The sequence below is a fragment of the Hordeum vulgare genome, chromosome 7H (genome assembly GCF_904849725.1).
Source record: "Hordeum vulgare subsp. vulgare chromosome 7H, MorexV3_pseudomolecules_assembly, whole genome shotgun sequence".
NCBI classification, from domain to species: Eukaryota; Viridiplantae; Streptophyta; class Magnoliopsida; order Poales; family Poaceae; genus Hordeum; species Hordeum vulgare.
Window position 1 is genome coordinate 86984596 of NC_058524.1, and position 13721 is coordinate 86998316.

The 13721-nt window shown below is 49.0% G+C and overlaps 1 protein-coding gene across 1 annotated transcript; it reads right to left on the bottom strand.

Moving 5' to 3' along the window:
* Positions 1–10991: 10991 nt before the first annotated feature.
* Positions 10992–12895, bottom strand: LOC123407836 (FCS-Like Zinc finger 6-like). The gene is made up of 2 exons (XM_045101065.1): positions 12071–12895; positions 10992–11484 (listed from the first exon to the last, which is right to left on the bottom strand). Exons 1-2 carry the CDS (start codon positions 12520–12522, stop codon positions 11349–11351), a joined length of 588 nt encoding a protein of 195 aa, XP_044957000.1. The 5' UTR covers positions 12523–12895; the 3' UTR covers positions 10992–11348.
* Between the last annotated feature and the right edge of the window lie 826 nt (positions 12896–13721).

The window sequence follows — 13721 nt, forward strand, 5'->3', positions numbered from 1 at the left end:
TACTATGATGTTTTCGATGTTGGAGTTTTTGCCGGTTCTTCATTCATAGAGGACTCACATCTCTATATCTTTGGCATTTTCATATCTGCATGGTCGCTGTTTGGATAGCTCTTGTCGTCCTGAATCCAACAAGCTTGGGTTTGCTCGATTCGGAGCTCGTATGCGAAAGTTATGGTTGTTTCAGTGGCGAGCGGTAGTACCGCTGGACCTAGCGGTAGTACCGCTAGAGTTGGCGGTAGTACCACTGGCCCTAGCGGTAGTACCGCTAGAGCTGGCAGTAGTACTGCTGTCCCAGCGGTAGTACTGCCCCTGGCCAGCGGTAGTACCGCTCCAAGTTTTTAGTACCGTCATCCTTGCGGTTGTACTGCATCGGACATTTTTGCGAAGACTTTCTTGGCGGTGGTTGGCCCGGTAGTATCTTTGCGCTACCATGGGCTCAGCGGTAGTACCGCTGCAGCCAGCGGTAGTACCGCCGGAGGGTCAGCGGTAGTACCGCTAGGCTCGGGCTTTAAGTGGGGGTAACGGTCTGATTCCTTCCCCCACTATATAAAGGGGGTCTTCTTCCCCCTTGGCCTTATCTATCCGTTGAGCTCTTGTTCTACCTCCATTGTTGACATTCTTAGAGCTTGCTTACTCTCAATCCCTCCAATGATTCTTGCTTGTTCTTGAGGGAAAAGAGAGAGGAGATCTAGATCCACATCTCCACCGATCACTTTCTCCTCTATGTGAGGGGAACCCCTTGGATCTTGATCTTGGAGTTCTTTGTGAGCTCCTTGTTCTTCCTCTCATATTTCTCCATAGCTTTCGTTGTTGTGGAGGGATTTGAGTGTGAGGGACTTGACCACTTCGTGTGTTCTTTCCATTGCATTAGTTGCATCGGTTTGAGTTCTCCACGGTGATACGTGGAAGTGAAGTTTGAGAAGCTTATTACCTTTGGTACTTAGTACCCTGGATATTGTTCTTCGTGGATGCTTTGGCGTCCTAGAAGCTTGGTGGTGTCTCGGAGCTCAATCATTGTGGTGTGAAGCTCCGGGCAAGCGTCGGGGTCTCCAATTAGGTTGTGGAGATTGCCCCAAGCAATTTGTACGGGTACCGGTAACCGCCCCCAAGGGTTGTCACGTGTACGGGTTCGGTGACCGCCCCCAAGGTTTGCCATTTGTACGGGTTCGGTGACCGCCCTCAAGGGTCCCTTAGTGGAATCATGGCATCTTGCATTGTTCGAGGGCGTGAGGAGATTACGGTGGCCTTAGTGGCATCTTGGGGAGCATTGTGCCTCCACACCGCTCCAACGGAGATTAGCATCCGCAAGGGTGTGAACTTCGGGATACATCATCGTCTCCGCGTACCTCGGTTATCTCTTACCCGAACCCTTTACTTATGCACTTTACTTTGTGATAGCCATATTGTCTCTTGTCATATATCTTGCTATCACTTAGTTGTTTATCTTGCTTAGCATAAGTTGTTGGTGCGCATAGGTGAGCCTAGTTGTTTGAGGTTTTGTGCTTGACATATTAAACGTTAGTTTTATTCCGCATTTGTTCAAGCCTAAACCTTAATTATTTTAAAGCGCCTATTCACCCCCCCCCCTCTAGGCGACATCCACGTCCTTTCAACAACTCTTCCTTAAGATACCCGTTAAGGAACGTTGTTTTGACGTCCATTTGCCAAATTTCATAATCATGAAAAGCGGCAATTGCTAACATGATTCGGACTGACTTCAGCTTCGCTACGGGAGAGAAAGTCTCATCGTAGTCAACTCCTTGAATTTGTCGAAAACCCTTTGCGACAAGTCGAGCTTTGTAAACGGTCACATTATCGTTTGCATCAGTCTTCTTCTTAAAGATCCATTTATTTTCTATGGCTGGCCGATCATCGGGCAAGTCCACCAAAGCTCATACTTTGTTCTCATACATGGATCCTATCTCGGATTTCATAGCCTCAAGCCATTTGTTGGAATACGGGCCCGCCATTGCTTCCTCATAGTTTGAAGGTTCATCATTGTCTAACAACATGATTTCCATCACAGGGTTGCCGAACCACTCTGGTACGGATCGTACCCTTGTGGACCTTCGTGGTTCAGTAGCAACTTGATCCAAAGCTTCATGATCATTATCATTAACTTCCTCTCCAGTTGGTGTAGGCGCTACAGGAACAATTTCCCGCGCTGCGCTACTCTCCGGTTCGAGAGGGGGTGTAATTACCTCATCAATTTCTACTTTCCTCCCACTTACTTCTTTCGAGAGAAACTCTTTCTCTAGAAAGAATCCGTTCTTGACAACAAATGTTTTACCTTCGGATCTAAGATAGAAGGTATACCCAATAGTTTCCTTAGGGTATCCTATGAATACGCATTTCTCCGCTTTGGGTTCGAGCTTCTCTGGTTGAAGTTTCTTCACATAAGCATCGCAGCCCCAAACTTTAAGAAACGACAACTTAGGTTTCTTGCCAAACCATAGTTCATACGGTTTCATCTCAATGGATTTAGACGATGCCCTATTTAAAGTGAATGCTGCAGTTTCTAATGCGTATCCCCAAAATGATAGCGGTAAGTCGGTAAGAGACATCATAGATCGTACCATATCTAATAAAGTGCGATTGCGACGTTCGGACACTCCGTTGCGTTGCGTGTGCTAGGCGGCGTCAGTTGTGAAACAATTCCACGCTTCCTTAGGTGTGTGCCAAACTCGTGACTCAAATATTCTCCTCCACGATCAGATCGTAGACACTTAATTTTGATGTCACGTTGATTCTCAACCTCACTCTAAAATTCCTTGAACTTTTCAAACGTCTCAGATTTGTGCTTCATCAAGTAGATATACCCATACCTACTCAAATCATCGATGAGAGTGAGAACATAACGGTAGCCACCGCAAGCTTCAACGTTCATTGGAGCACGTACATCAGTATGTATTATTTCTAATAAGTCTGTCGCTCTCTCCATTATTCCTGAGAATGAAGTCTTAGTCATCTTGCCCATGAGGCACGGCTCGCATGTGTCAAATGATTCAAAGTCAAGAGACTCTAATAGTCCATCAGTATGGAGCTTCTTCATGCGCTTAACACCGATATGACCAAGGCGGTAGTGCCACAAGTATGTGGGACTATCATTATCAACTTTACATCTTTTTGTACTCACGCTATGAATGTGTGTAATGTCACGATCGAGATTCATCAAGAATAAACCATTCACCAGCGGGGCATGACCATAAAATATATCACTCATATAAATAGAACAACCATTATTCTCTGACTTAAATGAGTAGCCATCTCGCATTAAGAAAGACACTGATACAATATTTATGCTCAAAGCTGGTACTAAATAACAATTATTAAGGTTTAAAACTAACCCCGAAGGTAGATGTAGAGGCAGCGTGCCGACGGCGATCACATTGACCTTGGAGCCATTCCCGACGCGCATCGTCACCTCGTCCTTGGCCAGTCTCCGCTTATTCCGCAATTCCTGCTTTGAGTTGCAAATGTGAGCAACAGCACCGGTATCAAATACCCAGGAGCTACTACGAGCGCTGGTAAGGTACACATCACTAACATATATATCATATATACCTTTAACGTTGCCGGCCTTCTTGTCCGCTAAGTACTTGGGGCAGTTCCACTTCCAGTGACCTTTTCCTTTACAATAGAAGCACTCAGTCTGAGGCTTGGGTCCATTCTTTTTCTTCTTCCCGGTATCTGGCTTACTGGGCGCGGCAACGGCTTTGCCGTCTTTCTTGAAGTTCTTCTTACCCTTGACCTTCTTAAAACTGGTGGTCTTATTGACCATTAACACTTGATGCTCTTTCTTGATTTCTACTTCTGCAGATTTCAGCATCGAGTACAACTCGGGAATGGTCTTTTCCATCCCTTGCATGTTGTAGTTCAGCACAAAACCCTTGTAGCTTGGTGGGAGAGACTCGAGGATTCTGTCAATTATAGCGTCATCCGGAAGTTCGACTCCAAGTGAAGTCAGATGACCGTGTAACCCAGACATTTTGAGTATATGCTCATTGACAGAACTATTCTCCTCCATCTTACAGCTAAAGAACTTATCGGAGACTTCATATCTCTCGACACAGGCATGAGCTTGAAAAACTAGTTTCAGCTCTTGGAACATCTCATATGCACCGTGTTGCTCAAAACGCCTTTGGAGCCCCGTTTCCAAACTGTATAACATGCCACACCTAACGAGAGAGTAGTCATCACTCCGTGTTTGCCAGACGTTTAGAATGTGCTGGGCTGCTGCGGGAGCAGGACGGTCACCTAGCGACGCGTCAAGGACATAAGCCTTTTTAGCTGCTTCGAGGATGAGCTTCAAGTTGCGGACCCACTCCGCATAGTTGCTACCATCATCTTTTAGCTTGTTTTTCTCTAGGGATGCGTTGAAATTGAGGTTGACATTGGCCATCTACAATATTTATAAAGACAACTTTTTAGACTAAATTCATGGCAATTAAGTTCATTTAATCAAATTAAGCATGAACTCCCACTTAAATCGAGATCCCTCTAGTCATCTAAGTGATACATGATCCATGTCGACTAACCCGTGTCCGATCATCACGTGAGACGGACTAGTCGTCATGGTGAGCAACTTCATGCTGACCGTATTCAACCACACGACTCATGTTCGATATTTCGGTCTCTTGTATTCGAGGTCATGTCTGTACATGCTAAAATCGTCTAGTCAACCTAAGTGTTTCGCGTGTGTAAATCTGGCTTACACCCGTTGTATGCGAACGTTAGAATCTATCACACCCGATCATCACGTGGTGCTTCGAGACAACGATCCTTCGCAACGGTGCACACTTAGGGGAACACGTTCTTGAAATATTATGAGGGATCATCTTATTATGCTACCGTTGTTCTAAGCAATAAGATGAAAAACATGATAAACATCACATGCAATATATTAGTGACATGATATGGCCATTATCATCTTTGCTCTTTCGATCTCCATCTTCGGGCATCGCATGATCATCATTGTCACCGGCGTGACACCATGATCTCCATCATCGTGTCTCCGTGAAGTCGTCACGCCAACTACTACTACAACTACTACTACTATAGCTAACCGTTCGCAATGAAGTAAAAGTAGCAAACACATGGCGTTGCATCTCATACAATAAATTAAGACAACTCCTATGGCTCCTGCCGGTTGTCATACTCAATGACATGCAAGTCGTGATTCCTATTACAATAACTTGATCATCTCATACATCACACATGTAACATCACAACTTTGGCCATATCACATCACATGTCAAACCCTGCAAAAACAAGTTAGACATCCTCTAATTGTAGTCGCAAGTTTTACGTGGCTGATTTGGGATTCTAGCAAGAACGCCTTCTTACCTACATGACAGCCACAACGATGATATGCCAAAGCTATTTACCCTTCATAAGGACCCTTTTCATCAAATCCAATCCGACTAGAGTGGGAGAGACAGACACCCGCTAGCCACCTCTTATGCACGGTGTGCATGTCGGCCAGTGGAACCTGTCTCACGTAAGCGTACGTGTAATGTCGGTCCGGGCCGCTTCATCCCACAATACTGCCGGAAAAGAATAAGACTAGTAGCGGCAAGCAATTGACAAATCAGCGCCCACAACCTTTTGTGTTCTACTCGTGCATAGAATCTACGCATAGAAAACCTGGCTCGGATGCCACTTTTGGGAAACGTAGCACAAATTCAAAATTTTCCTACGCGATATTCAGATCTTACTATGGAGAGACCAGCAACAAGAGAGGGGTGAGTGGATCTTCATACCTTTGAGGATCCCTAAGCGGAAGCGTTGCTAGAACGTAGTTGATGGAGTCGTACTCGCGGCGATTCAGATCGCGGTGTGATTCCGATCTAGTGCCGAATCACGACACCTCCGCGTTCAACACACGTGCAGCCCGGTGACGTCTCCCACACCTTGATCTAGCAAGGAGGAGGGAGAGGTTGGGGAAGATCTCCAGCAGCACGACGGCGTGGTGTCGATGGAGAGACGAGGTCTCCCGGCACGGCTTCGCCAAGCACCATGGGAAAGGAGGAAGAAGAGAGACATGCCTGCGCCGAGAGAGATGGAAAACCGTGTTCTCAAAGGCCAAAAACCCCCGCTATATATAGGGGGAAGGGGGTGGCCCCCCTTTAGGGTTTCCCACCCTAAAGGGGGGCGGCGGCCACGGAGGAGAGGGGGTGGCGCACCCCTAGGTGGGCCTTAGGCCCACCAGCGCCTAGGGTTTTCCCTCCCTCCCTCTCTGGTGCGCCTGGGCTGAGTGTGGGGGGCGCACCAGCCCACCAGGGGCTGGTCCCCTCCCGCACTTGGCCCATGTAGCCTTCTGGTGCTTGTGGCCCCTCCAGGTGGGCCTCCGGAACCCTTCCAGTGGTCCCGGCACTTTGTCGGTGGTGCCCGAAACATTTCCAGCGTCCAAACCCATCCATCCTATATATCAATCTTTACCTCCGGACCATTCCGGAGCTCCTCGTGACGTCCGGGATCTCATCTGGGACTCCGAACAACCTTCGGTAACCTCGTATAGCAATTCCCTATAACCCTAGCGTCATCGAACCATAAGTGTGTAGACCCTACGGGTTCGGGAGGCATGCAGACATGACCGAGACACTCTCCGGCCAATAACCATCAGCGGGAACTGGATACCCATGGTGGCTAGCACATGTTCCACGATGATCTCATCGGATGAACCACGATGTCAAGGATTCAATCAATCCCGTATACAATTCCCTTTGTCTACCGGTATAGAACTTGCCCGAGATTCGATCGTCGGTATACCCATACCTTGTTCAATCTCGTTACCGGTAAGTCTCTTTACTCGTTCCATAGCACGTCATCCTGTGACTAACTCCTTAGTCACACTGAGCTCATGATGATGTTCTACCGAGTGGCCCAGAGATACCTCTCCGTCACATGGAGTGACAAATCCCGATCTCGATTCGTACCAACCCAATAGACACTTTTGGAGATACCCGTAGTGCACCTTTATAGTCACCCAGTTACGTTGTGATGTTTGATACACCCAAAGCACTCCTACGGTATCCGGGAGTTGCACAATCTCATGGTCGAAGGAAAAGACACTTGACATTAGAAAAGCTTTAGCATACGAACAACACGATCTAGTGTTATGCTTAGGATTGGGTCTTGTCCATCACATCATTCTCCCAATGATGTGATCCCGTTATCAATGACATCTAATGTCCATGATCAGGCAACCATGACCATCTATTGATCAACGAGCTAGCCAACTAAAGGCTTGCTTGGGACACATTGTGATCTATTTATTCACACATGTATTATTGTTTCTTGTTAATACAATTATAGCATGAACAATAGACGATTATCATGAACAAGGAAATATGATAATAACTATTTTATTATTGCCTCTAGGGCATATTTCCAACAATATGTGCCTAGGGTAGGGCCATAATGCCTGACCTACATGTCCTACCTAAGGGCACCTCATTAAAGACTTGAAGACTACAAGAAGGGCTCCGACTAGATAGCCATAGCGTCTGAATCACTCGGTAAGCAATCACTTGGAGAATCTCCCCCTTCACTCGACAATCAACTTCCACTTGGAAGAACCAGAAGCCAGTCAACGCAGAAGATCAGAAGCTACTCCAGGGAGGCCGACAGGCGAGCATTCGGCTGGTCGTCATAAGTAACATTAGTTACATACGTTGTTAGTATCGTACGCCTTTAAGCTCCATTGATCGAACCCTTGGTTGCTTGGGATTGATGAGGGGCAGCGCACTTTATACAAGCCACCCTCCCCTCTGGCACAAGAGTTCGCACCCCCTGTAACACACATTCCACATCGCAGGAGCTCCCGAGCACTAAGAGGTAGGGTTGTTACCTCCACGAAAGGGCATGAACTCATACATCTTGTGTACAAGCTTGCCGTAGCTAGGACTCCGCCCTCTCCTTTCGTACTCCTCACCTCTACTATCAGGTTCATTCCCATGACACCTGCCATCTTGTCGAGGATGCGCGGGCGGCTCCACACACGCGGAGCTCGTGGGATCGTGGAAGGGGTGATGTTGCTAACAAGTGGGCCCCCGGTTTAATTTAAGAGTCAACACAGTTTTATTTGACTTTTAGTGCTATGGCAGTGATTACACGCGGGTCCTTTTGGTCAGAAATTAGATTAAATCATTTTAAATTGATCGTTAGTGTTTATTTAGTAAATTTACAAGAAAATAGATAGATTTTTGTATCACCAAAGAAAAGTGATGGCAAATGTGAATGTGAATTTAAAATATGATGGTTTTTTATAATTCACTCAACACCACAAGATGCGCGCGCCAGCTTGTCCAGCAAGTCCGCAACCCACCCGCCCCCGCCACATCGGTGACATGTACTCCCTCTCTTCCTAAATATAAGTTCTTTTAAATATTTCATTAGAGGACTATATACGGATGTATATAAACATACTTTAAAGTGTAGATTCATTTATTTTGCTTCGTATATAGTCACTTAGTGAAATCTCTTAAAAGACTTATATTTAGGAACACAGAGAGTAGGTAAGCAATATAAAAAGGATTGGAGCGGCCTCCGCATCCACGGCAAACCGGTGGCGCCGGCGTGGTGCCCAGCCCCGGGGCGCTCCCCCCTCCCCATAGAAAACCACATGGTGCCAACCACAAACGCTCCATCGGTGACGTGAGCCAACAAAGGTGATGATGGACGCTTAAGCTAGTTTAACCAAAGTGCATGTACTTGAGATAGATACTTAGGACTAATCTAACTCAAGTGGCCGCGGCTTACGAGGTGTGCGTGTGCTCTCTGTTCGTGCACGGCGCCACCACCGGTTGCAAAGCGGCCGGAAACTGTGAGACGAGCGTGGCCTGCTCAATGTGGCATCATGGCGTGGTCTCGTACGTTTCGCGCCCGGATTGGCCTCCCGGTGCCGTCGGAGGGAACAATCCGGTATTTTATGCTTCCGCCCGAGAGAAAGAGAGAGCGCGCGCGGCATGGATCGATCACAGCCTAGGCGCGCTAACACCATTCAACTTGCTCGATCGAATCATCTGCTTTCTCCTAGCATGTACTCCATCAAGCATATCAGCACTGACGACCTGCAAAGTGCAAAAGCGCCCTGCTCTAACTCTACTCCAGCATAACTAATTAACCTGGTCGATCGAAACAGGTTCTAAAGCAAAGCAAAGCCAAGCTAATGTACCAGTAGTACTGATTGGCCGCTCTAGCGCGGCATACTGTGCTACTCTATGTAGTCGTGCGTAGTAGCTAGACCACCGATCAGTAACTTGTATGATTGGTTCATGACATGGTACGATCCATTCTTTTTTTTTTCCATGTGGAGAGCTATCAGCACTCTGTAGTCGATCAATGTTCACTTGACTGATCGGACTGGATTTCGTAAATTCGACGTTACTCGCGATCGAGCGTGATCGGCCCCGTCGATCGGTCGCCCGACCGGACGAAGCAGAAGACAGTGCAGGCCGTGCTTGCTTCCGAGTCATCCATCCACGCACCGTTTGTGGTCTGCATGCACGTCACGACGAGCAGGCGCGCTGTGCCGGCGACAGTGCCGGGCGGTGCGCTGCCGCCACCGGCGACGGCGCCGAGCCTCTCCTTTCCTCTTTTTTGTCGTATGGCGGAACAGTCGGCTCACGGTTGCAGGTCGGCCATTTGACAAGCCATGTGATCCCGACCTTGAGGCGCCACCACGCACGCACACGGACGCCTCTCCTCGCCAAAAGGGACCGCCCGCCCGCACACACGCCGAGCAGTAGCCGCCGGGGGATTCGTCGCGACTTGGCGTCCCGTCTCCACGTCGAGCTAATCGCCGGAGGCCGGACGGCCGGGTTGGTGAACCGGACCCGCCGTCCTGCTGGGCTGTGGCCTGTGACGTGAATGCGCAGCAGGGGTTGGTTGGGCTTGGGCGGTGCCGGCGGCACCGGAGTGAACGGGCAGTGACGCTCCGCACCGGCGCCAATACCGTGGTGACCAGCGACGACGTCCGCGTATCCCCGGTTCCTTTACGTCCCACGCCACTCCCACCGTCCATTCCGCTCGCGGATCGCCATTAGACAGAAGAGGAAGAAAAGAACCCAGCAAAGTGTGCGTGCCCACTTTTGCATACCGTAGGAATCGTACGCGTCCACTCAAAGCACCATGACCGCACCTAGTTTGTTTCCTTCACCGGCGTTGCGTTGGGCGCTTCATTTTCATTCACTGGCGATTGCCGTCGGCGTCATCGACACTGCAGCACGGTTTGGAAGCATCGGCCGTTCTAATAACAATAATCGCACGACAGCGATCGATTTCTCCAATTTTAAAGGAGGGGGGCATCGTTGTTGCCTTGCGCTCCACCATCGCGCAACAAGCAAGCCACCATTAAACCAGGGGAGGTTCTCACATTACTTAGATGGCGGTGAGATCTCCTGTCCTGGATACGTTTTTTATCACCGTCACAGGCATCAGATCCTGCAAATGTTGCACTACGCCCAAGTGCTGTAGTAGCACTGTAGTTTAATGGAGCGGCCGTCTCAGGTTTTGGGGTTTACCATGCCAAAACCTGCAAATTAGAATCCCATCTGAATTTAGCAGCGGGGCTCTGATCAAGTACCACCAGATTTAGTAATAAGCCACTAGTAGTAGGTAGTAGTACTACCTGTGAGATTCTCCTAATATGTTGCTGCTCCATGCATGCATTGCAGGCCAGATCGATGGCTGGGCAGATCTTGATCCGATTCCACCCAAGTGCCAAATAATTTGCAGAGCTTGTGGCTTAGTCAAGGTCAATAATAAAAACGGTTAGCATCATCGTCCCACATGTCAGTGTCATGCTGCACATACAACCAGAATATCGGAGCACCATGTGATGAGTGATCGATTGATCAATCAGTCGCCAAGGTTAATGGTGAAATTCCTGCTAGAGCGGTAAAAAAAAGGCTTTGTGGAAATATCTACTCTGTCAAGATTCTACAGAGCACAAACAACACTTTAAAAGTTCAGCAAAGGGGGCAGGATTTCAGACAACTTGGAGAGCTTAAGTTCTTGATTCATATGCAAAAATTTAACAGTAGCAGCCCCAAATCGCATGACCTAATTCTGCACCAGGATACAAAATATCCCCCGATCTGCTCAGCACACCTGAGAACAGGTGCGCCGAAGCCACTTGCAAGCTTTCACCTCACCTAGTCCCAATTCCAATCTCTACATCCCCTTCCATTAATCCTGGCTCACAACCCGAACCAGCAATATACACAATAACACGACATATATAGGATATATATATATCATGCACATATGCTGACAGAAACTAATTAACGGGTTTGGTTCCCTAGAGGGCGCCAACGATTTTCTGTTCTTTTGCTGCGTCGATGCTAGGCGGCGGCCACGGTGCCGCTGGCGCCGTCCGAGCCGCCGCTGCCGGTCGCCGGGAAGCATTTCTTGTCCTTGAGCTCGTCCAGGTTCATCTGCTGCTGCCTGCATTCCAGGCTGCAGAAGGCCACCTCGCCCCTGCACGAGGCAATAATAAGAAATGTTAAGCTCGGTGATCATTCGTCGTAGATACCATGTTCCATCAGTTAATCAGAGATATGTCTGCCAGGACAAGAACCGCAGATCTGTGGTCTGTGAGTGGGTGGTATTATTGGAGGTGGGAGGAGACCCACTCAACATCCTATGAATGATGCAGAGGTTGTTACGGAGTGCGCAGCTGGATGAAAGGGAAACAAGTTATTGTTTTTCGAGTGTTTTTTTGTTGTCATCACACAAATTGATTCCTTGTTCCCCTCCAAAAGAGGCGAGAAGAGAAATGCAACAACTAGAAGCAACCGATTCTTTTGTTGCATTTGGTTCTTGTTCTTCCAAAAACAGGATGCCGTCGGATCAAGCTAGCCAGCGTTCGTTTCGTCAACCGAACTGAAGCCCCAGGTCCCAAATTGACTTCACCAAAAACAGTGCCGAGGAACAAGAAGCGCAATATGAAGCATCAACCACAAACCCCAGAGATCAGCGCGCGCGAGCGAATCAAATCTGCTAGTAAAACGAAGCTAAACTATCATAGGGAAATGATTGTCTTGGAGGCCGGAGCTGTGCTTACATGTATATGAAGGTGTCGCGGCCGGGGCCGAGGCGGCGGCAGCAGAGGCCGCAGGCCTTGAGGAAGGCGGCCGTCTCCACGACGGCGTTGAAGTCCCCCGAGTGGCGCCGCTGGGAGGCGCCCCACTCCGTCTGCGCCGGCGCCGCCGAGGCGCCCCTCGCCGCCCGCGTCGGCGGCTGGCGTCCCGCCTCCTCCTCCTCCGGCGGCACCGCGAAGCCCGACATGCTCGTGGTCCGCCGCATCGAGCTGCTGTTCCTGTGCCGCTTCCCCAGCGTCGTCATCTCCCCCTCTCCCTCGCCTAGGTTGCACCGGCCGGACGGACGGACGGAGTCGGGGAGGGAGGGCGGAGGCGAGAGGGAGTGGGAGATGGCGAGTGGTGGCGAGGGAGGGCGGGGGGTAGTTAAGGAGGGGCGGCGGGGTGGGGAGGGGATCGGGGGATCTGGGCCGTCCATCGGAATCTGCGGGGGGGATACTTTTCCTCCTCCTCCCTCCTCGTCAGTGATGCGATTCCGACTTCATTGCATCTTTCTTTTTTCGAGGGATGCGATTCGGACTTGATGGGCGCTGGGCATCGGCGTTTCTCTCTCCGGGTTTATTAACAATCGCGAATGGAACCTTTCCGGCTTCGCTTTGTTCCGGGGGCGTCCGGTCCGGCTACGCGCACACGGAGCTCGCGGCACACAAGGAGAGGAGACGGCGGCGGAGGCTCTGCTTTTGCTGGATGCTTGCTGCCCTTCGCCACTCGTTCTGTAGCATCAGGCATCAGCCGTCTTTCTCCTCCTCCTCTCCTCCGCTGTCAGTGTGAAGGCGCATCTTCGCTCTCGGACGCCACCAACCTTCCCCTTCCCCACCTTTTCTACACCGGCCTCCCTTCCAAAAGAAATACTCCTGCTGGATTCCAGTTTCTCGACAGGAGAAATACTTACTCGTCCAGTTTATTAAAAGGTTAAATTTCTGTCCTGTTTGGCTTATGGTAATGTAGATTTTATGTTTTTTTTTTCAAAACTTGATCGAACATAAGAAACAGTAGTACACCACTAGGAGGTTATGCAAAAAATTGAAAACAAACGAAAACAAATATTCGTTGTGAATGGTGTTAAAAAACTTGACGATGTGCGCGGACGGGTTAAATATAAAACTAAACTTCACGTACAAAAATTACAAATGTTCGTTGTGAATGGTGTTAAACAAATGAAAACATTTTGATCCGGTGTCAGCTGTAGATTTCTACATTTTTTTCATTTTTTAGTTTTTTCATACCAAACGAAGCATAATTGGACTGAAACTTTTTGATCATTTTTTCTAAATCAAAAGAAGGCCAACGAGTATCGAAAGAAGGCTGAAGGCCTCACAAGAGGCCCACAAGCCAACAGGGGCGGCCCGGGGGGCGTGTCCTGATGGCTTGTGCCTCCCTCGTGGCCCTCCCGACTTCGTTCTTTGGTTTATAAATTCTCATCTATCCTTGAAACATCAGAGGGAGCCCCGAAACACTTTTTACACCGTCGCACGTCTCTGTTCCGATGGGAGGCCATCTAAAGCTCTGTTTCGACATCCTGCCAGAGAGGGGGGATCGATCACCGAGGGCTCTTCATCAACCTTGTTGCCCTCATGATGATGTGTGAGTAGTTCACCACAAACCTACGTGTTCATA

Bases quoted from the DNA above. Each gene is read 5' to 3' on its own strand.
- LOC123407836 (XM_045101065.1), bottom strand. From the start codon at position 12,522: ATGGACGGCCCAGATCCCCCGATCCCCTCCCCACCCCGCCGCCCCTCC. The intron at 11,485-12,070 runs GTAAGCACAGCT...TGCCTCGTGCAG, and splicing joins CGCGACACCTTCATATACAT to GGGCGAGGTGGCCTTCTGCA.